The sequence below is a fragment of the Rhincodon typus genome, chromosome 15 (assembly GCF_021869965.1).
Source record: "Rhincodon typus isolate 14 chromosome 15, sRhiTyp1.1, whole genome shotgun sequence".
Taxonomy (NCBI): domain Eukaryota; kingdom Metazoa; phylum Chordata; class Chondrichthyes; order Orectolobiformes; family Rhincodontidae; genus Rhincodon; species Rhincodon typus.
The window spans coordinates 36,849,988-36,873,189 of NC_063346.1; the positions used below are offsets into that span (position 1 = coordinate 36,849,988).

General features: G+C 40.5%; 1 protein-coding gene across 1 annotated transcript; it reads left to right on the forward strand.

Moving 5' to 3' along the window:
- Positions 1 to 15: 15 nt before the first annotated feature.
- Positions 16 to 16,569, forward strand: cnep1r1 (CTD nuclear envelope phosphatase 1 regulatory subunit 1). Its single transcript, XM_020513766.2, has 6 exons — positions 16 to 174; positions 314 to 385; positions 1,036 to 1,109; positions 2,342 to 2,451; positions 12,478 to 12,532; positions 15,541 to 16,569. The coding sequence occupies exons 1-6, from the start codon at positions 147 to 149 to the stop codon at positions 15,580 to 15,582; spliced, it is 381 nt and encodes a 126-aa protein (XP_020369355.1). The 5' UTR covers positions 16 to 146; the 3' UTR covers positions 15,583 to 16,569.
- Positions 16,570 to 23,202: the final 6,633 nt, after the last annotated feature.

Here is a 23,202-nt window from a genome sequence, read left to right on the forward strand (position 1 = left end):
ATGGGTGCGCAATCTGTCGCGAGTGACCAATCAGTAGTGGCTTCTGGAGGCCGGTAGGGGTGGGGGTGAGGTTGACGGCGAGAGTCAGACGGCGGCTGTCCAGGCGGTGTCGACTGGTTTGGTTGCTGCTGTTGCGGCTGTAACTGATGATGAATTCTCTGGAACAAGCTGAAGGTAAGTGGTGGTGGCGGTGGCGGTGGTTGTGGTTAGTTGTCGATTCGGGTGTGTATCCTGGGATGGGGGTGGTACTGTGCCAGCTGTATGTACAGAGCCTCCTCTGAGTTGGACGTGTTGTTGCTGTCTTTTGTTGCAGATCTCAAGGCTTTCGAGAGGAGGCTGACCGAGTACATCTCCTGCTTACAGCCGGCGACGGGACGGTGGCGAAGTGAGTCTACGCGTTCTGGTTGAGAAAAGGACGCTGTTCGTAGATGTTAGCGGTGCACTTCCCGATATAGTTCTGGTGGTGGGGATATTCCCTCCTCAATATCAACTGGTCTATGAAACATGCACACCAAAACAAAAGGGAAAGTGCTGAACTGCTGTTCCGGAAGCCCGAAATAAAAACAGAAAATGCTGGAAATCCAAACTTTAAACAAAAACTACAAAAGTCTTGCCTGGAACTTTAACTCTGTTCCTGTTTGCCTGTATGCTGCCACAGCTGTTGAGTATTTCCAGCATGTTCTGTTTTTGTTCCTATTAAACACTGAATCGCTCCAGATCTGGGGAAACGTGATGGATTGAAAGTGTCGTTGTAATCACGTTGATCTCGCGCATCGTTATTTTTATGAACTGAATTTAAGACCTCAACAGTGTACTAATCAGGTATGACCAACAGCAAACAAGACAAAAATTTCTAGAGGGATCTGGCACCTTGGGTATCTGCATTGTCGACACAGATGCTAAAAATACCATCACAAAGAATCCAATCCAATTATCTGTAGAAAAGTTGCATTTTAGTTTCCTTGTTTCTGTTGTAGTAAACCACATACTTTTCTTTTAAAAAAGAGTAACTGAAGTTCAACCATTTGTTTGCAGTGATTCTCATAGTTGTTTCAGTATGTACTGCCACAGGTGCCTGGAACTGGTTAATAGATCCTGAAACACAAAAGGTAATTTGAAGCTTTTATACATGTTTAAAATTGTCAAAACATTTTGTTGAGAGTATATAATTACCTGTTTGCTTTTTAGTGATAGCAGAAGTTCACTTTCAAATGGTTCAATGGAACAGTTTGCTGTTTAATAACAGCTTGGCTAGTTTTTCTTTCACATTCCTACAAGTTTCAGAAACAAGCTTTGTTAGGAGAAACCTTTCTCAAATAAAAAAAGGATTAGAATCCTACTCATTTTCTGGGACTTTGTAAGCCAAGAAATGGTTCTAAAGAACATTGCTGATCGAATTAACATTTCTTAAATGTCTCAAAATTACAGCAACACTGAATACTGGCTATTTAAGTATCTGTTATGGTAAGGTTCATTCTGAGAAATACAGAAACTTGGTTGGGCAACAGAAAAAGAAAACAAACTTGCTAACTGTCAAATTTTGTAGCTTAAACATCTATCTCAAATCTATTTTTTAATGTACGAACATGAGGCAATGTGTGCCTGTTGTATTCCCGTTGAGTTTAAATGTAGCCTCATTCAAGTGTGCATAATTCAGTGATTTACATTGGTATGTTATTCATAAATTATTGTTTGATATAAAGATGTAACATACAACGGATTTCAGTGTTATATGGCAGGAAATAATTGTCCAGAGTTCCCACTTCTAATGACAATCCAGGAACCCTTGTTAGAATCTTGGATGCAGAGATGCTATCACAATTAGCAGAACTGAGATCTTGGTCAAACAAGTTATCATGACTCAAACGCCAGTATGTTGTATTGAATGAGATACTAGTATGTCTGACAGTATGAAAGCATATTGCAAAACCTTCAAAGGATAGAAAAATAAAAGTTTGGGGGAGGAGGGGTATTTATTGCCAGAGTTCCTAAAGTAATTTTTGTGTGACCCATGGATAGAATGGGTTAACTTGAGGCATTTTCTTGTCATGATGTATTAAATAAAACAACTGGTGTTGTCGAATGGGGGTTTTGTTTTGATTTAATTACTGTTTGCAAAATGGAAAATTTTTAATACAAGGAATGCGTGGAACATGAATAACATTTGTAATAAATTTTTAAATGTTTAATATGTAGCTTTGTTTCTGTAAATTGCTGATGTTACTGGCACTTCAAATTTGTTTGGTACAATTGCAGCCTTGCCCACTTGATCTTATTTACAAATTGTTATCTGGAAGCAATGTTCCTAAAATTATTCATTTCTGTTTTAAATCCTTCTTAGGTATCTTTTTTCACGTCATTATGGAATCATCCATTCTTCACGATCAGTTGTATTACTCTTATTGGTTTGTTTTTTGCTGGAATACATAAAAGAGTGGTTGCACCGTCAATGTATCCTTTTTTGGTGTGTCCTGCAAATTGTTATCTGTGCAATTTTCAGAATTGGGTGGGAGATCATTATTTCATAGGAACAAAGGAGACCAAGAGTGGGAGAAAGCCATTCAAGCTCTCAAGCCTGTTCTTCTACTCTGCACCTTGGCAGATGATCCACCTAAAATGTCATATTCCCACAGTATCCCCACATCACTTAATGCTTTAAGTAACTCAAAATCTTGTAAATCTCTGTCTTGAATTTACTTAATGACTGAGCTTTCATGATGCTTGCATACAAAATTCCAAACATTCACCACCTTTTGGGCAAAGGAAATGCTCTCATTTCAGTCTTAGGTGGTTGCCTGTCACTTAGACTGCTGTTCCCTGGTTCTAGACCCTAACAGCCAGGGGAGACATCCTTTCCACTCTCTTCCTCTTTAAGAATTTTGTAGGTCTTCTAAACATCAGGGAATTCAAGCCCACACTCCTGAATCTCTCCTCACAGCACAGTCCCACAATCCCAGAAATCAGTCTTTATGACAAAAATATCCTCCCTTGGGCAAGGGCACCTGAACTACATTGAATACTCCATTTGCAGTCTCATCAATTTTCTGTACAATTGAAGCAAGACTTATTTGCTTCTATATTCTCATTCTCTTGCAATAAAGGTTAATACTGTTTGCTTTTCAAATTTGCTGTGCTTGCATGCTAATTTTCAGTGACTTATGACCAAGGATACTTGGGTCCCTTTGGACATCAACACTTCCAAATTTCTTACTTTTTAAAGAGACATTGTGCACCTTCATTCCTTCTACCAAAGTTCATAAACCTGAAATTTATATTCCATCTGCTAAGCTTATGTGCATTCACTCAGCATGTCTGAATCCCTTTGAGACCTCTTTGCATCCTCTTTACAACTCTCATTCTCACAAAGTTTTGTTACATCTGCAAATTTGGAAACATTATAATTGGCCCCCACATCCAAATCCTTGATATATGTTGGGCTCAAGCACTGATCCTTGCCATGACCCCAGCTGGCACAGCCTGTCAACCTGAGAATAACCTACTAATTCCTACTTTCTGCCTGTTAACTAATCCTCATGTTGACTAATATGTTACCCCCAATCACTGGCATTTTAAGTTTGGTTAATAACTTGTGTGGCACTTCTTCAGAAGCCTTATGAAATCCAAATATATCAGATTCACCAGATCCGCCTAATTGACTCTGCGCATAATATGTTAAAAAATGTCAATCAGGTTTGTAAAACATGATTTCCCCTTCATATCCATGTTGACTCTCCAATCAGAAAACTATTTTCTAAATAGCCAGTTTTCATATCCTTTGTAATACTACTATTGACACCAAGTTAACAGGCCTATAATACCCATTTTCTCTCTTCCCTCCTAAATTCACTTAACTTTAATTCTTTTGGGGCCGTTGCAGAATTTATATGATTATGAAAATAATTGCCAATGCACTATCTCTGTAGCCATCTTTTTCAATACTCTAGGAAAGCTATTTACAGTGGAGATGAGAATTTTTTATTTCAAAAATATACTGTATTCAAAAATTATCTAACTAATTACAACCAGTACAAAGCAGATTAGAATGCAGAAAGAAAAATTATTCACCATACAATTAATTTAGCTCTGTCTCTGCCTGTTTCTGGGTCCACATTTCACCACCTCCTCTAGGTGATGTTGATTTTTTTTTCTGTGAAAATATACTTTATTCAAAAAAATTTTTTTAATGTTTTGACTTGAATATTACAGGTTCAATATTCCCCAAGATAACATGTTCCACTTATTGATTATAATCGTTTTACTAGGCCAGATTTTACAAGGAATGGCAATCTCTCGCAGATTGTCACTCTGCTCATTCTTTTCTACGTCACGAAAGATCTCTGCGTTTCTGACAGGAGATTCTGATCAGGCCATACTTCCATTCCGATAATTCCCTCCTAGTGCAGAGCTATTGGGGAAGGCAAACCATATCTCCCATTTCACAGCATGCAATGTATTCTGAAACTTATAGGTCAAGAAACCATAAATGGCCACTTTGACAGCTTCTGACATGTACTAAGTATGTAATGTGAATGAAGTTAGGATGCCAGGAGAGTCTGGTGTCAGGTGAGATCAGTTTTGGGGGTGGGTGTCGGGTGGGGAGGAGTGTAGGGTACAAGGGTGTAAAGTGGCCAGCTAAGTGATGGAGCGTTTACAGTACCATGAAGTGGGTGAGAGAAAATGGGTCCAGCGGTAGGGTGAGGGATGCTGTTGAATCCTGTGGTGGTGTTGGGCCCAAAGCAAGGAATTGCGCTATTGTACACTAAAACATTGGAAATGGGTGATGGGGCAGGGGTGTTGATTGTGTAGGGGGGTCAGGTCCAGAAGGGTGGAGGTTTAGTGTTTTCAAGGAGGTAGTCAGGTCTGGTGACTGGAGCTGTTGGATGTCAGGCACCGAGGAGATGTGTTGGGTTCTCGAGTATGATGGAGTGTCATATCAAGGTCTGGCTGACTTGTTTTTTCCTGAATGTAGGGTAAGGTTTGTTGGGGCCACAGTTTATTAGTTGCACAGGAGTTAGACTACATAATTAATCGTTTAACTCTTTCTGAGTAACTAATTACTTTCGTCAGAACTCTCCAAATTAAATTGAGATTTTGAGGCTTCCAAGCATAGGAGAATTGTCCCATGAAATCTTCAATTTCCCAGGCAACTCCTTCTGTGTCTGTGACAATGGAGATGCTTCAGGGTTCCATGTGCAACTTGCAACTTTGCTTCAGAAACAACTACCTGGCTGTCGGAAAATCCGGGCCGATATTTACCAAACACAAAGCACATCAGATGTACATGAAGTCAAAATATTTCAAATTGGAAAAAAAAATGTAATAGATATGAAGTACTCATGTTTCGCTCAGATGCCTCAATATATTTTCAATACTCTGTTCCTCTTAAAGTCAAGTAACCGTAGTCCTAGATGACCGTAGTGTTGCACTGTCACAAGGTCAGTGTCTCTCAAACAATGGAAAGTGAAGGGGGGCAGCTTCAAGAATTGATGTTGCCTATGAAATGCCATCAGAGGCTTCTCGTTAATGAATAAATCATTATCTTAAGTTATTTATCATCATTTATTTATCATTCTTAAGAGGGACATCTGGAAGGCCAATAGAGGACATGAGAACCTTTTGTGCCAAGGCTAAGGATAAGCCAAAGAAATTCTCCAAGTATGTTGAGAGCAACTAGAGGGAGAGTAGGGCCGCTTAAACATGAAAGAGGTCATCTTTGTGTTGAACATCAGGAGTTAAGCGATGTTAAATGAATATTTCACTTCAGTTTTTACTGTGAAGAAAGAAATAGAGGCTAGAGAACTCGGAAATAAATATTGCTGTTTTGAAAACAGTTCACAATACAGAAGAGGAAGCACTGGAGATCTTAGAACAAATAAAGGTGAATAAATCCCTGGAACCTGACATAGTGTATCCCAGGACTTTGTGGGAAGTTAGGGAGGAAATTGCAGGTCCCCTTGCAGAAATATTTGTATCTATAATTACGGGTGAAGTGCTGAATGACTGGAGAATGGTTAATGTGCCTTTGTTTAAGAAGGGATGCAAGGGGAAGTCTGGAAACTATAGACCTGTGAGTGTGCCACTGGTGTTCCACAGGGACTGGTGCTGGCTCTATTTTTGTTCGTCATTTATATAAATGATTTAGATGATTTGATTTTTGTTATTGTCACATGCAGCTAGGTACAGTGAAAAGTTTTGTTTTGCATGCAGTACAGACAGTTCATACCATACAGCGTCCATTAGAGTAATAGAACAGAGCAAGTCATAAAATGTTGTGGCTGCAGAGAAGGTGCACCAAGAGTGAGATCAACGTTAAATTTAAACTTTGAGAGGTCCATTCAGAAGTCTAATAACAGCGGGGAAGAAGCTGTTTTTGAATCTCTTGGCAGGTGTTTAAGCTTTTGTTTCTTCTGCCTGATGGAAGAGGTTGGAAGAAATTATAAGCAGGGTGGAAGGGGTCTTTGATTATGTTGGTTGCCTTCCTGCGCCAGCGAGTAGTATTTATGGAGTCAGCAGATGGAAGGTTGGCTTGCATGATGGACTCGGCTGTTTTCACAACTCTGTAGTTTCTTACGGTCTTGGGCAGAACAGTTGCCGTACCAAGCCATGATGCATCCGGATTGGATGCTTTCTATTGTGCATCAATAAAAATAGGTATGGACATGCCGAATTTTGTTAGCCTCCTGAGGAAGTAGAGACGTTGTTGTGCTTTCTTGACTGTAGCATCAATGTTGATGATCGTCATTCCTAGGAACTTGACGCTCTCGAACATCTCCATCACAGCACCATTGATGTAGACAGGGCTGTGCCCTCCACCTTGCTTCCTGAAATCAATGACCAGCTCTTTGGTTTTGCTGATGTTGAGGGAGAGATTGTTATCTTTACACCATGCCACTAAGCACTCTGTCTCTTTCCTGTATACTGTCTTGTCATTGTTTGAGATCCGGCCTACAACAGTGGTGTCATCAGCAATATTGTCGATGGAGTTAGGACGAAAATTGGCCATGCAGTCATGATTGTATAGTGACTGCAGTAAGGGACTGAGTACACAACCTTGCAGGTGCCAGTGTTGAGGATCGTCTTGGAGGAAGTGCTGTTGCCTGTTCTCACTGATTATGGTCTGTGGGTAAGGAAGCCAAAGATCCAGTTACAGAGGACAGAGCAGAGACCTAGGTCTTGGATTTGGTTAGAATTATGATGTTAAAGGCAGTGCTGTAGTCAATAAGTAAGAGTCTGATGTAGGTATTCTTGTTATCTACATGTTCCGGGGATAAGTGTAGAGCCAGAGAGATAGCGTCTGCTGTGGACCTATTGGAACAGTAGGCAAATTGCAAGGGATCAAGGCAGGCTGGGAGGTTAGAGTTATTGTGAGCCATGACTATCCTCTCAAAGCACTTCATAATTGTGGAGGTCAAAGTCACTGGGCAAAAGTCATTGGGGCACACAACATGAGTTTTTTTTTTGGCACCGGAATGATGGTGGTCTTCTTGAAGCAGGTAGGGATTTCAGGTCGTTGTAAGGAGACATTAAAGATGTCAGCGAATACTCCCGCCAGCGAGTAGGCACAGGATCTGAGTGTACGGCCAGGGACTCCATCTGGGCCAGTCGCTTTCTGTGGGTTCACTCAAAAAGGCCAATCTGACATCTGCAGTGGTGACTGAGGGAACGGGTACATCCAAGGCTGTCGGGCCAGGCGACATGGTTTCACTGACGTCCGATGTGCGACATGTGTGGAATACATTGGTCACATCAGGGAGGGATGTATCATTGTCAATTTTTCTGTTCTGTTTCAATTTGAAACTCTTTAGGCCTTGCCACAAACAATTGGTATCCGTGGGCTTAGTTTGGTTCTCTAGCTTAGTCCAGTATTGGCTCTTGGCATTTCTAATGACCTTAAGGTGGTCATGTCTGAATTTCCTGTAGAGGGCAGGGTCGTCTGACTTGGATGCCACACAACTGGACTTCAGCAGGCGATAGATCTCCTGGTTCATCCATGGTTTCCAGTTGGGGAACATTCAGATTAACTTCTTGGGCACATAGTCTTCTACACGTGTGCTAATCAAGTCTGTAACAGTCGTGGCATACTCATTTAGGTTGGCCACTGAGTTCTTGAATATAGACCAGTCCGCTGATTCCAAGCAGTACCGTAGAAACTCTTCCACTGCCTCAGACCAGCACTGTACATAGCGGAGGTGAACTCATGTGACAGGTAATATGGATGACACAGATGAGAATATAGAAAGCATGGTTTGTAATTTTGCAGATGACAATAAGATTGGTGGTATAGTGGACAGTGAAAAAGGTTATCTATTTACAAAGAGATCTTGATCAATGGGCTGAAGAATGGCAGATGGAGTTTAATTTGAATAAATATGAGGTATTGCATTTTGGTAATACAAACAAAGGCAAGACTTATGCAATTAAGAGTAGTGCCTTGGATAGTGTTGGAGAACAGAGAGGCCTAGGGATTCAAGCACATAATTCTTTGAATTTTGCATCATATATAGGTAGGGTGGTTAAGAAGGTGTTTCGCGTGCTTGCCGTCATTGCTCAAACCATTGAATGTAGGAGTTCGGATGTTATGTTGAGGTTATACAGGATGTTGGTGAGGATTCTTCTGGAGTACTGTGTCCAGTTCTGGTCACCCTGCTAAACGAAGGGTATTATTAGGCTGGAGGTGTTCAGAAGAGATGTACCAGGATGTTGCTGGGAATAGCGAGTTTAAGTTGTAAGGAAAGGTTGAATAGGCTGGGATTTCTTTCCCTGGAGTGTACGAGGTTAAGAGGTGACTTTATTTCATAAACCTCTATAATGAGGGGTATAGATAAGATGGCAGGTGTCTTTTCCCTAGGGCGGAGGATTTCAAGACTAGGAGACATATAGAGTCTTAGAGCTGTACACCATGGAAACAGACCCTTCGGTCCAACACATCTATGCTGACTAGCTATCTTTAAATAAATCTAGTCCCATTTGCCAGCATAATCTTCTAAATCCTTCCTATTCGTGTACCCATCCAGATGCCTTTTAAATGTTGTAATCGTACCAGCCTCCTCCACTTCCTATGGCAGCTCATTCATACACACAACACCCTCTGCATGAAAAAGTTGCCCCTTAGGTCCCTTTTAAATCTTTCCCCTCTAAACCTATGCCGTCTAGTTTTGGATATCCCATCCCAGGGAAAAGGCTTGTCTATTCACCCTATCCATGCCCCTCATGATTTAATAAACCTCTATAAGGTTAGTCCTCAGCCTCTGACATTCCAGGGAAAACAGCCTCAGCTTGTTCAGCCTCTCCCTATAGCTCAAACCCTCCAACCCTGGCAACGTCCTTGTAAATCTTTTTTGAGCCCTTTCAAGTTTTGCAACATCCTTCCTGTACTGGGGAGACCAGAATTGAATGCTGTATTCCAAAAATCGCCTCACCAATGCCCCGTACAGCCATAACTTGACTTCCCAACACCTATAGTCAATGCACTGACCAAGAAAGGCAAGCTTACCAAATGCCTTCTTCGCTATCCTATCTACGTGCGACTCCACTTTCAAGGAGCTATCAACCTGCACTCCAGGTCTGTTTGTTCAGCAACACTCCGCAGGACCTTTATCATTATCATTAAGTGACCTTAACCTGCCCTGCTTTGCCTTTACAAAATGCAGCACCTCACATTTATGTAAATTCCATCTGCCACTCCTCAGCCATTGTAGTTTGGGGTAAGCACCTTTACCATCCACTACACCTCCAATTTTGGTGTCATCTGAAAACTTACTAAGCACATCTCCTATGTTCACATCCAAATCATTGATATAAATGACGAAAAGCAGCAAACTCAGCACAAATCCTTGTGGCACACTGCTGGTAACAGGCTTCCAGTCTGAAAAAACAACCCTCCACCACCACCCTCTGTCTTCTACCTTTGAGTCAGTTGTGTATCCTAATGGCGAGTTCTCCCTGTATTCCATGTGATCTAACCTTGCTAACCAGTCTGCCATGTGGAACCTTGTCGATCGCCTTACGACGTAGATCACTGCCACCGCTCTGCAGTCATCAATCCTCTTTGTTACTTCAAAAAAAAAATCTGTCAATTTATTGAGACACAATTTCCCATTCACAAAGCCATATTGACTATGCCTAACTAGTCCTTGCCTTTCCAAATCCATGTAAATCCTGTACCTCAGGATTGCCTGCAACAACTTGCCCACCACTGATATCAGGCTCACTAGTGTATAGTTCCCTGGCTTTTCCTTACCACCTTTTTTAAATAGTATTTTTAAGGTGAGAGGAGAAAGTTTTTAAAGACATAAGGGGCAATTTTTATTTGCACAGAGTGGTTTGTGTGTGGAAGAACTTCAAGGAAATGGTGGATCCGGGTACAGTTACAATGTTTAAAAGACATTTGGATACATATATGAATAAGAAATGTTTGAAGGCCATTGCAGGCTGGTGGGGATAGTTTATTGGGATTATGGTCAGCATGAACTGGTTGGACCAAAGGGTCTGTTTTCTCACTGTATGACTATCTCAACTTGTTTTCTGCAGTTTATCCATATCATGTATTCTCAGCAATTCATTGCAATTTTTAATGATCCATTGGTACTTAATACTAAAATACTTGTAAACATAAAATTATACTCCTTGATAAAAGTGGAGTTTTTATTATGATGGGACCAGGGTTTTTTGACAAAATGATTATTGATGCCTAAGATACAAAAGGTTGAGAGTCGCTGCTTTAGGTGATCCTGACATCTTGCTTCAGGTTCCTTTTCTCACCTGCTTTCTAGGTGCTGCTGACTATCTGTTGCAGGGTTCTTGACTCACCTACGACTTTGTAGTTTTATCAATTTAGAAATATATGTTTAGTTCTTTTGCCATTTCTTTGTTGGACAGAGTCATCATAGGTTTATGAAAGGGAGATCGTGCTCGTCAAATTTGCTGGAATTCTTTGAGGATGTAACTCATAGAGTCAATGAGGGGAGCCAAAGAGGGTGTACTTTCAGAAGACTTTTGCAATGTCCCACATAAAAGATTAGTATGTAAAGTTTAAGCACATAGGATTGGGGTAGTGTGTTGTCATGGATAGAAAACTGGTTGGCAGACTGGAAACAAAGTCTAATAAATGGTCGTTTTCTGAATGGCAGGCAGTGACTAATGGGGTGGTGTAGGGATCAGTGCTGGGACTCCAGCTATTCACAACATCAGTTAATTATTTAAATAAGGGAATCGAATGTAATATTTGCAGATGAGACAAAGTTGGGTGAGAGGTTGACCTGTGAGGAGGATGCAGAGATGCTTCAGTGTGATTTGGATAAAATGAGTGAATTGGCAAGTGCATGGCAAGTGAAATATAATGTGGATAAATATGAGGTCATCCACTTGGAGAGCAAAAATAGGAAGGCAGATTATTGTCTTGTTATAAATTTAGAGAGGGGAATGTGTAATGAGACCTGTGTGCCCTTGTATACCAGTCACTGAAGGTAAGCATGCAGGTGCAGCAGAAGAAGGTGAACGGTATGTTGGCCTTCAGAGCAAGAGCTTTTGAATACAGGAGCAGGGGTGTCTTGCCAAAATTGGGCAGGGTTTTTGGTGAGACCACATCTGGAACATTGTGAGGATGAATGTTCTTGCCACAGAGAGAGTGCAGCAAAGGTTTACCAGACTGATTTCTTGACATAGCATGTATGAAGAGAGGTTGAATAGATTAGGATTATATTTGCTGGAGTTCAGAAGCATGTGGGGGGATCTCACAAAAACCGATAAAATTCTAACAGGACAAGAGAGGATAGATGAAGGATGATGGGGAGTTCAGAACCAGGGGTCGTGATCTAAGGATATGGTGTCAACTATTTAGGAGTCAGATGAGAAACTTCCTCCCCCAAATCATGGGGAGCCTGTGGAATTCGCTTCCACTGAGCAGTCGAGGCAAAATGTTGTATAATTTCAAGGAAGATTGCATATCGCACTTGGGGCTAAAGTTATCCAGTATATGGGGAAAAGCAGGAACAGGCTATCGACTTGGATGATCAGCTAATGATCATAACACATGGTGGAGCAGGCTCGAAGGACTAATTGCCTACTCCTGCTTTTATTTTCTATATTTTTACATACTTAAGGACTGAGGTCTGGGGAGACGAGGGGATTCGGTATTCAAATGTGTAGGAAAGTATTACAGGAAATACTTCTGCTAAGTTGATTCTTGTTTTCATTCAGTGCACTAATACTGTGTAATGTTTTGTAATGTAAGTTTTAAAAAAAAATTCAACTGAAGTTTGCATGTACTTGACCGCTACAAAAGTAATTGACGCCAATATTAAACTTTATAATAGGTAGACAATACAATTTTCTTTATTGTGTTCTCTTGAGGAATTTATCATTCTTAGAGTTAGTAACTAGTTTCTTATGCAGAGCCTCTCAAAGAACAGGACCAATGTTGTGAACTTCCAGTTATAATTGAAACATAATTGGCATTCCTTGACCTGTTTCTTGCAGCATTGCAGCAAGGTGTCGAACTGTTTTGGCGGAGTACAATATGTCTTGTGATGATGTAAGTATCTGTTGCTACAGCCAGATTTTCTGGGAAATGCATTAAAACCCATGGCATTTTATTTTTAAGTTGAAAGCCTGACTGATTTGAGTTAGGCAATCATTTGCTTTTTCTTTAAAAGCCGATAAATGTTCGAATTTTGGTTTGCTGCTGGTTTAAAACAAAACTGTTCTAAGATTTAGGAGCATTTTATGTATTTGTTTGTATTTTTATTCTGAAAAAAGGTTGTTTATAATCTTTCTTTTAGTGCATGAGCAGTTAACAAATTACGGGGGCCCAGGAGCCAAAAACCAGTGTCGTGTTTAAACATGTTTGAAATTGCCACTGATTTGGAAGTGATATTTTGCATCTCGAGTTTGGTGCCTGGTTGAAAATCTTGATTTGTCATTGTAGCAAAAATTTTGCAGAAATTCAGATGTTTTGTACTGTATTCTTCTAAAGGGAAGTCATAAATTTATAAACAGTTACAAGTGTACTCTGACTTTGAGTTTACAAACATTTATATTAGAGCCATAGAGCCATGGAGATGTACAGTACAGAAACAGACCTTTTAGTCCAACTCATCCATGCTGACCAGATATCCTAAATTAATCTCGTCCCTTTTGTCAGAATTTGGCCCATATCCCTCTAAACCCTTCCTATTCATGTACGCATCCAGGTGTCTTTTGAATGTTGTAATTGTACCTGCCTCCACTACCGCTGCTGGCAGCTTATTCCATACGCGCACCACCCTGTGTGTGAAAGAGTTGCCCCTTAGGTCCCTTTTAAATTTTTTTCCCTCTCTCCTTAAACCTATACTTCCTAGTTTTGGACTCCCCTACCCCAGGAAACAGACCTTAGCTATTCACCCTATTCCATGCCCCTGTTGATTTTATAAACCTCTATAAGGTCACCCCTCAGCCTCCGACAGTCCAGGGAAAATAGCCCCAGTCTATTCAGCCTCTCCCTCCAGCTGAAACCCTCCAACCCTGGCAACTTGCTTGTAAATCTTTTCTGAAGCCTTTCAAGTTTCACAACATCTTTAATATGGCGGGGAGACCAGAATTGCACGCACTATTCCAAAAGTGGTCTCACCAATGTCCTGTACAGCCGTAACATGACCTCCCAACTCCTATACTCAGTGCACTGACCAATAAAGGCAAGTGTACCAAACGCCTTCATCTCTACCCTGTCTTAAGTGCAACTCCACTTTCAAGAAACTGTGAACCTGCACTGCAAGTTCTGTTTGTTTGGCCAGGACCTTATCATTAAATGTATGAGTCCTGTTCTGATTTGCCTTACCAAAATGCAACACCTCATATTTATCTAAATTAAATTCCATCTGGCTTTCCTCAGCCCATTTGCCCATCTGATCATGGTCCCACTGTACACTGAGATACCCTTCTTCGCTGTTCCTTCCCTGTCCACGCCGTCTGCTATTACTTTGATTTGTTGAATTCCATCACGTTCACTCAGGGTGAGAGTCGACAACGTATTCATGTTTAAAGGTAGCTGTTACTGACTCCAGTGCTCCAACTGTTAGCTTTCAAATTGGTCCAAGCCTCAAGTCAGTAGTTGTAGGGGTTGTAATGCAATTCAGAGTTTAGTGTTTTAATTGTTTAAAAACAGCATGAATCTGCCTTCTTGTCATCTGCACAGGAGGTGATCAGTTCATTTGTGTTTTCCATGCATCTTGTTCCTACACCCTGTAACAAATTCCAAGCTGCCTGAACAGGAAAAGAGCAATATCACAACCACTATTCATCAATGGGTTACTTCATTAGTTACTGAATAAGGCATCAAATTCAGTCAGTGATCCTTACCTTCAAATTCACGTATCCTTTCCAGAAATTTGTTTTTCAAACATCTCCCTGCAATCTGATTGTATTCCAGCAATCATTTAACGTGAAACAAAATCGAAGTCTTGGAGAAATTCGGGTCTGGCAGTACCTGTGGAGAGAGAGAGAATTCATGTTTCGAATCCAATTTGACTCTTCTGTTTTATTTCAGATCTCTAGACTGTACAGTACTTTGCTTTTATAATCACTAATGTGGGTTACTGACTCAATTCATCTTTGGCAATGAGACTATTTGTCTTCTAGTATCGCTGGAAGATTGCTTCTGTTGTCTCTAGGTCTTAACTATGCCTCAAAAAACAAGGATTTCATTCTTTCGACATTTATTGTCAAATTCAGTGGTAGTGTTTTGTAAGTGGATTTGTTACATCATTTGTTTGAATTACTGACACAACCACCACCCAGTAAAGTGCCAACCAACATTTAACAATAACTGGTCTGTCAGATTTTGAGCACACATACACCAGTAACTCTAGTGCATAACAATTTCCCATTGGTACCACAATTATAATGTAAAAGGAACCTCATTCTGGAGTCAGGGCCAGCTCTGACCTAACACTAAAGATAATGAGAGAAATTGTGGGGATTGAGTGAAACCGAAGCAGTAGTGGATGGAGACAGAAACCAAGCAGAAACTATAAATAGAAAATGGAACGAAGTTTATGTTGCAGAGTTAGCAATATCCAAATCCTTGGCCTGATATGCATAAGATTTTTAGATAAAAAACAAACAACTGTGGATGCTGGAGATGCGAAACAAAGTTTTCATTGAAGGATCACTGGACTTGGATGTTAACTCTGTTTTCTGTCCACAGATGCTGCCAGACCTGCTGAAGTTCTCCAGCAATTTCTGTTTTTGTGTTAAATTTTTAGAAATATTGGCTTTCATCCAAGAAAGACAATTAATCCCACTGTCAATAACAATCTGAGGCTTAAGGGAAGGTACATGGATGTGCTTGTGTCCCTCATTTTGACAGTATTTCATTGATTTCAGTCCTTTTAGCTTGAATAGCACCGTTAGTTTGGCTCATGAATCTGTTTTAATTTGCTGTTAATTTCACATCATGATGCTTTTCAAAGTACTAACTATTTTGTGCAGTAACTCTTTCGTTTTATTCTTATAAATGTTTGGAAACCATTTTTTTGTAACTTCAATATTTTTTAATCCGTCCAGACTGGAAAACTAATACTAAAGCCCAGGCCCCATGTCCAGTGATGAATACATGTGCCAGTTATTCCATGGCATCTTGAAACGGTGGAAGTTAACTTCAATTGAAAAAACTGCACAAGTCAATAAATGCACTGTTCCTTTTCATGTCAAAATTGGAATTTTCAGCTAAAGTTCCGAAAACAGAATAATCTACAGCAATAGAAATGCATTTTGTAAAATCTGGTATTGCAGCTACCAGTTTAGAGATTTAGAATCACTTGGCATGAAATACAATATTGAACTTATATTTAAATCGTGCCAGGTCACTTTAATTTATTAGCAAGTTCTCGGTTCTTTATATTTTAACTTTTGGGTTGGACTGCTCATTTTATTATGGATAAGCTTTTGTAACAATTTTGTGACTCAGACTTAAAGTACAATATTAAGGATTTAAACTGTGACCAATTCCCGTCGTGAATTGGGCTGAACTATATCAGGAACTGTTCCAACAAGATTGCTAAACCATTGTTGCATGCCTTTATTCTTTTAAACTGTTACCTTTCCTTTTTTTTCATATATAAAGTTGAGATGTTTAGTTGCTAAGTTATCTTTACTGTTCACCAATACAATTTATAAGGCATCTGTATCTTTATTTCATTCAGACAAAGTTGAATTAGAAATGGATCACCAAAGCTTTGGTTGAGAACTTGAATCCTTCAATCTGCTGAATTGTGTCATGTACAAATGTATTTATAGGAAGCGATCATTTGTTTCATTTGTCGTGCAAACTTGCGTATAAAGGTTATAATTTTCTCCTCAATTATGTATAACCATGTAGAAATGAACTTTATAGTCTTGTAGTTGTTTATGTTATCTTGCATTGCAATCCTAGATTCTATTGCAGTTCTACTCTTGCCTCCTTGTATTTTAATGACTTGATTGATTTAAAGTTTTAAATTTTAAAAGCATCATGACTTTGTAAATGCTTTTCAGGCACTTGAATTTTGTAGGCCTGTGTACATAGCAATAAACAATTTATATGAAAAAGATTGCTCAATGATCATAATGCAATTATTTCTTTAATTAATCTCAGTTAAATACTTTAGAAAACTTAACCAATAATAGATTTTCATTTATGATGAAATGCCGGTACTGTTGTGCATGAACTACAATTAACTCGTGTTAAGGAGACCAGAGCAATCGTTTGAAGTATTGATAAAAGCTCTGGCACCTCCTTCATCCTCCTTCCTTGGCTGTTCATCTAGGCTGTATGTACTCTCAATCTGTTTGAGAAGATGAACGTCAAATAATATATCTCATCCATTCTTCACCCAGGTTTCGTCTTAGCATCTTTACATCGTTGTCTGTTTCCAACACGCTGCTGTCAAAATATACAATGATGCATTTAGGAACATTTCTCATCTTTTGATCAGTTTCACCAGTGCCTTTGCCAGTTAGCTGACTTCTATCCTCCTCAAATGCCAACTTAGTTAAAACTTCACCATCTGTTTCTTTCAGTTCAGCCATCACCCCTTGTTCATGGTGGAGTGACACTGTCTATAAAGCATTGAATTAAAGTTCTCAACCTTCCATTCGCATCTCTTTACAGGCTCGTCTTATGCTACCTCAGAAACTGTTTCGAGACTTCCATTCCCTCCTGTGCCCTCATCTTCTGGACTTCAAAGCACACCTGCTTCCCTTCAATCCACTCGTAGTAGCTGAGCCTTCTGCTGTATGGGTCTCATTTGATGAAATATCTACGCCATACGCAGTTTTGGTTTATCATTCCATCTGTGAATGTTCTCTGAAAATTAACAGCTCATCCTTGTTTTTCATCCTTGTTTGTTTGTATTAATAGGACAAAATAATCAACATTACAAATTTCAAGATCATGTGGCACAAATTTAGAGAAGAAAAATAGATTCTTAAGACACTATGAATCTATTTATAGGAAGCGATCATTTGTTTCATTTGTAATGCAAACTGTTGCATATGAAGGTTATACTTTACTCCTTCATTGGAGATTGAAGCAAAGGTCACAGCAAATTGGCAGTTGTTGCTAACCTTGTGCTGCACTGCATGATCAGTGGATTGCCTCGTTGCTGCCAAGGGCGAGAGAGACCACATCTTGGAATTTACTGGGTGCCAATGTAGATCAGCAAAGTATCATGCCTTTGGGTGACAGGAGTTGTAAATAAGGACACATGCAGTAGAGTTTTGACTGAGTCAAGTTTGCAGAGTAGAACGTGGGAGACTGGCGAGGAGTTCTTTGGAATATTCAAATCTGCAAGTATATGAAGATCACAGAAGCAGGAGCCGATTATGGGTCCTGTTTCAGAGGTGGCAGTAGCCTGCATTAGTAATAACACACATGTAGTTGGAACCTCACATCTGTCAAGTATGAAAACATGGTTGCCAACAATCCAATTCAGTCTCTTAATCGCCATGGAGTCTGGGTGGGAGCTGTTTATAGTCAGAACTGAAAACCAGGATGTAAATCCTCCCAATATTTTGTGGAAAAAATTACTACTCCAGTACTGCAGTTTTGATGGAATTCACTGAGTGGCAGCACATAGACGAGGAATCAGAGCAGGCCACAGATTGATCCTTGAGAGAAGTTAGATGTGAAGGTGCAGGAGTGAAAGGAAAAGCCTTTGCAGCTGAATATCTGGTTGCAAATAGACAGGTGAGAGAGGATTAAGGTGATCCACACAACTACATCGTGATGAAGTGACGTTGAAGGAAATTGGTACTGTCAACCAAATCAAAAACTTGTATGTAAATTAAATATTTATGTTATTTTTAAGTAACAGAAGTACAAAATAAAAATATCACTGATCCTGAAATAAAAACATTCTAATAGAAATACTCAGCAGATTTGACCAGAGCTTTGGAAAGGGAAACAGTTACCAGTTTCAGGTCAATCACCTTTCAAATAAGCACACGTAGGGCTTTGACATAACAAGAGATTCACAGCAGCATGATAAAACGAAATGTGGCGCTGAGCCAGGCGGAGATGTAGATAACCAGAACCTTGGTCAAAGAGGTAGGTCATAAGGAATATCTTCACTGATCTGAGAGAGGCAGAGAGATGGTGATGTTTAGCAGCTGAATGCTTTATGAAGAATTAAATCAGTGGTGTTGAAGAGGCCAAAATTACACAAGTGCAGGCTGCAAAGATGAGAAAGGGTAAGACCATGGAGAGATAAAAACTAGAATGAGAATTTTAAAATTGAAGCATGACTTATTTGGGATTCCCACAGAGGTGATGGGTAATAAGGCATGCTGTGAATTAGGATTTGAGCAGCAAGAATTTTGGATGATTTCAAGTTCATTGGAGGTAGAGCGTTGGAAACCATCTAGGCAAATGTTGAAATGATCAAATCTAGAGAAGGATGAGGACTACGGTTTACCATTGTCACAGTCACATATGACATCTTTGATTTTGCTAAGAGTTTGGTACAGTGGCATGAATCTAAAACTGAGAGATTCAAACACAATCTGGGAAAGATGGGCCTGGAACTGAGAGGTAACAGCACTTTCAAGGACTTTGGAGAGGAAAGGGAGGTAATTTACAGGACAAAGGATTCAAATTTAGTGTTTTTTTTATGAGGGGTGATTATGCTCCAATTAAGGGGACAAAAAAGCAGGGAGAGAGAATCATTAATAATATCAGCTAACATGGAAGACAGGGAGTGAAACTAGATGTTTAATAGTGCAGTGAGAATAAGAGAAAGTGAGTAGGAGGAAAGTCTCAAGACAAGGTGAGATTGCAGAGAGGTCGAGAGCAGAAAGCACAGAAACTAGTGAAAGATATAAGTTCCGAGATAAAGCAGGCAATCCTTGCAGGAAGTTTGCCCCACTGAACTCGGGGTAAAGGAGAAAAGCAGCAGAGGCACAGAATTAGGTGGTCTCAATTTTTGATACATAGTACATGAGCTCCTCACTCTTCATGGAGATTAGAAAGAAGAAGACAGGAGAGAGCAGATTGAGAAGACTATTTCCAGTGGAGAAAATATCTGGGCATATTCTTTGCAGTCAGGATAATCCTGAAATAGTAAATATCTTTGCTGTCAAGAATGGGACTGCGTAGCACTTTATGGGGACCACTCGGAACTGATAGTGTATGGTTAAGCCAGTAACACACCATATCTGTATGTCTTGGATATAAGAGAGCAGAGGTAAACGCTGTACCAAGGCAGAAGTAAGGATGAGAGAGAGTGTTAGTTTTAATGGAAATTATTGCATCAAAAATGGATGTATCATTAATCATATTGGTGTGCAGTAGCCACTGTCAGAGGCCGGGAATCCAGAATACTGGATAGCCCACCTTGCTTAGTAATCCCCACACGTGCACGCACACAAAAATAGCTATGATCTTGAGGCCTGCTGATATAAAAACGAGCATGGCAGAGAACACTGCCACAATTGTATTAATTATTATTATTGATGCAGTTTAAGTAATAATTACCATTAAAAATTGCACTGATCACTTATGTGAAGTGTGGTAATGAATAAATGTCCTCTAATAACCAACAGCAATATCAAGCCCAATTTCAGCCCGATTTACCAGCAGTGGGACAATTGACTACTTTTATCTATCTCTGTGGCATCTTGTTCCCTAAGAGCTGAAGTCTGTCAATACATGTCTTTGCATTCTTCTGAGAAAATAATGCAGATTTGGAGTTCTGCTTTCAGGCTGTCTGCTTCCAATCTATTCTTCCAGTTTCTCCAAGGAGTGATGATGAAGAAAATACTTTCTGTAAGAGCACCACTGCATGATATGGAGTGTGCAGGAGTTGATTTTCTTCATGTTCTTTTTATTTTCCTACATGTTGCTGAAATGTACCTCTTCTTTCTGGTCTTGGCAACATTAAATTTCAGGGGAGGATATATAACTTTCCACATTGTCCAATTCTTTGTACACCACATCCATGTTAATCTCTTTTAGACTGCACACATGAACACCAATGTAACATTTGTCAAAGAACACAGCATTTCCAAGCGGCTCAGTGACTGGCAGGACCCAACTGAGTATATTATTGTTGTCTAAGTGCTGTTTGATAGCGCAATTGACAACCCCTTCTAGCACTTTCGTGATGACTGAGAGTAGACTTATGGGTGATAATTGGCTGGGTTGCATTCATCCTGCTTTTTGTGTGTTGGCCATATCTGGACACCTCTTTAAACATCATCAAGTAAATCCAGTGTTGTAGCTGTACTGAAAAAGCTCATGGTGTGGATGGTGCCAGAGTACTGGTCTTCAATACGACAACCAGAATGTTGTCAGGGCCCATAGCCTTTGTAGTATATGGTACCTTCAGCTATTCCTGAAGAAAGGTCACTGGGACCAAAACGTTAACTCTGTTTTCTCTCCACAGATGGTGCCAGACCTGCTGAGTTTTTCCAGCAATTTCTGTTTTTCTGATTTCCAGCATCCACAGTTCTTTTTGTTTTTAATTTACTCTAATCTACTTTTAATATACTTTATTTATAAATTATCTATCAGTAAAAAACAAGTACAACACAGGTTATACAGACTTTTCAGAGAATACAATGGAATTTTGACATTCCTTGTTACAGCTTCAATGCAGTTGCAACCAAAGAGAATTTCCTAATCATGAAAGGAACCTATGTATCTTATTTTAAAGCAATCGAGGGGGTCTTGGGTGTTAATAGACCTTCATTAAACTTCAGCAGAAAGATCTTAGACAGTGGTCTTTCCCCACTACACCTTGGCGACAGCTGCCCAAGCTTTAGTTTGTCCCTCAGCACATAGCCCTGGACCTTGGAATGTGCCAGTCTGCAACACTCTGTTGAGGTCAACTCTTTACAGTGGAAGACGAACAAGTTTCATGTAGTCCAAAGAGAGTCTTTCACTTATTTGACTGTCTTCCAGGCGCAGTCAATGGTTATCCCTGTGCGCGGCTGGAGGAATAGCCCGTAGAGCACAGAGACTTGCATCTCAGAGCTGCTCTGGACAAACCTCGACAAAAACCTCTCCATCTTTCTCCAAACCTTCTTTGCAAAGGTGCATTCCAGAAGAAGATATGTGACAGTCTCCTTAACAGTGCAGCCACTTCAAGGACAGCTTGCAGGGGTGCACAAAGACCAGGTGTACATGAAGGATCTGACGGTGAGTGCCCTTCTCATCACCAGCCAAGTTACACCTTGGTCCTTGTTGGAAAGTTCTGGTGATGAGGCATTCTGCCAAACATCTTTAACAGTCTGCTCAGGGAATCACGTGACAGGATCCACCCTCTCCTTTCCCCGCAGGGTCTCAAAGGCACTACGTGCTGACCACTTCCTGATGGAGTTGAGGTCAAAAGTGTTTTCTGCAGCAAATGTTTCCACAAGGGACAGGTGATATGGAACGGCCCAACTACTTGGAGCATTCTGACCCATCCTCCACAATACTGGGGACAGGTAGAACCTCAGTACCGTAGTCACACTTGGTGATGCGTACCCAGTGTCTAGCACAGCTTGATGCAGCTAACAAAAGGATGAGGCAGCAGTGTCCCCATTTGCCCAGTTTCTGCCTCATCTTAGTGATATGCTCCTGCCAAGTTTTTGCCTAAAATATACATCAGTCCCTCAGAGCCATATTCCAAGCACCTTCAGATAATCTGTCCTGATGGTGAAGCGAATAAACAATCATGCACCCAGTTTCCAAAGACCATAGTCTTGCTCTTGCCTCAAGTTAGCTTGGCTCTCAATGTCAGTTCAAATGGGCCACAGTTCTCATGAGTGTGTGCACTGACAGCGGATCTGAGCAGAAATGGCAACGACATCCATATACAGGGAGGCTTTGACCTGCAGGCCTCCGTTGCCTAGAATAGTCACCCCTCTCAGGTTCACATCATCCTGATGGACTCGGCAAAGTGTTCTATATAACATAGAAACAAGGCAGCAGGGAGTGGGCAACCCTACCTGACTCCAGATCTAATTGGGAGGCTTTCTGATTCCCACCCATTGATTGACACTGCACTACTGATGTTGGTGTACAGCAGTCAGATCCAACTGTGGATTCCCTCCCCAAAGCCCATTTTGGAGAACATGTCCCACATGTACGTGTGCAATATCTTGTCAAAGGCCTTCTCCTGGTCCAGGCTGATGAGGCAGATACCCACCCCCCCGTCCTGCACATAGACGATCATATCCCTAAGGAACATGAGGCTCTCAGATATCAACCTACCTGGTAAAGCACAGGTTTGGTCAGGGTGAATCACCAAACCAAGGGCAGACCTGACTCAGTTGGTGATGACTTTAGACAGGATTTTGTAGTCTGAATTCAGCAGTGAGATCAGTCATCAATTTCTAATTTCCTCCCTCTCCCCTTCTGCTTGTAGGTGAAGGTGATGATGCTTTTCCACATGGATTTGCACATGCTTCCTAACAGAGTCATACTCCCGTACACCTCTAGCAGGCCCTGGCCAATCAAGTCACACAGAGCTGAATACAACTCAAGCCAGTAAATTGTTATTTTGGGTGTTTTACTCTTCTCAAAGGACTTGAGAGTCTTAGTCAGCTTATCCAAATGTAATATCACATACAGTGAATTGTATTAGGTGAAAACTAGTATCTGTGATACTGCAGACTTCGGAAGAGACTGACATAGATCATTCACTTCCTATTTCTGGTTGAAAAGCATTGCAAATGCTTCAGCGACAACAAGGTACAGGGCTG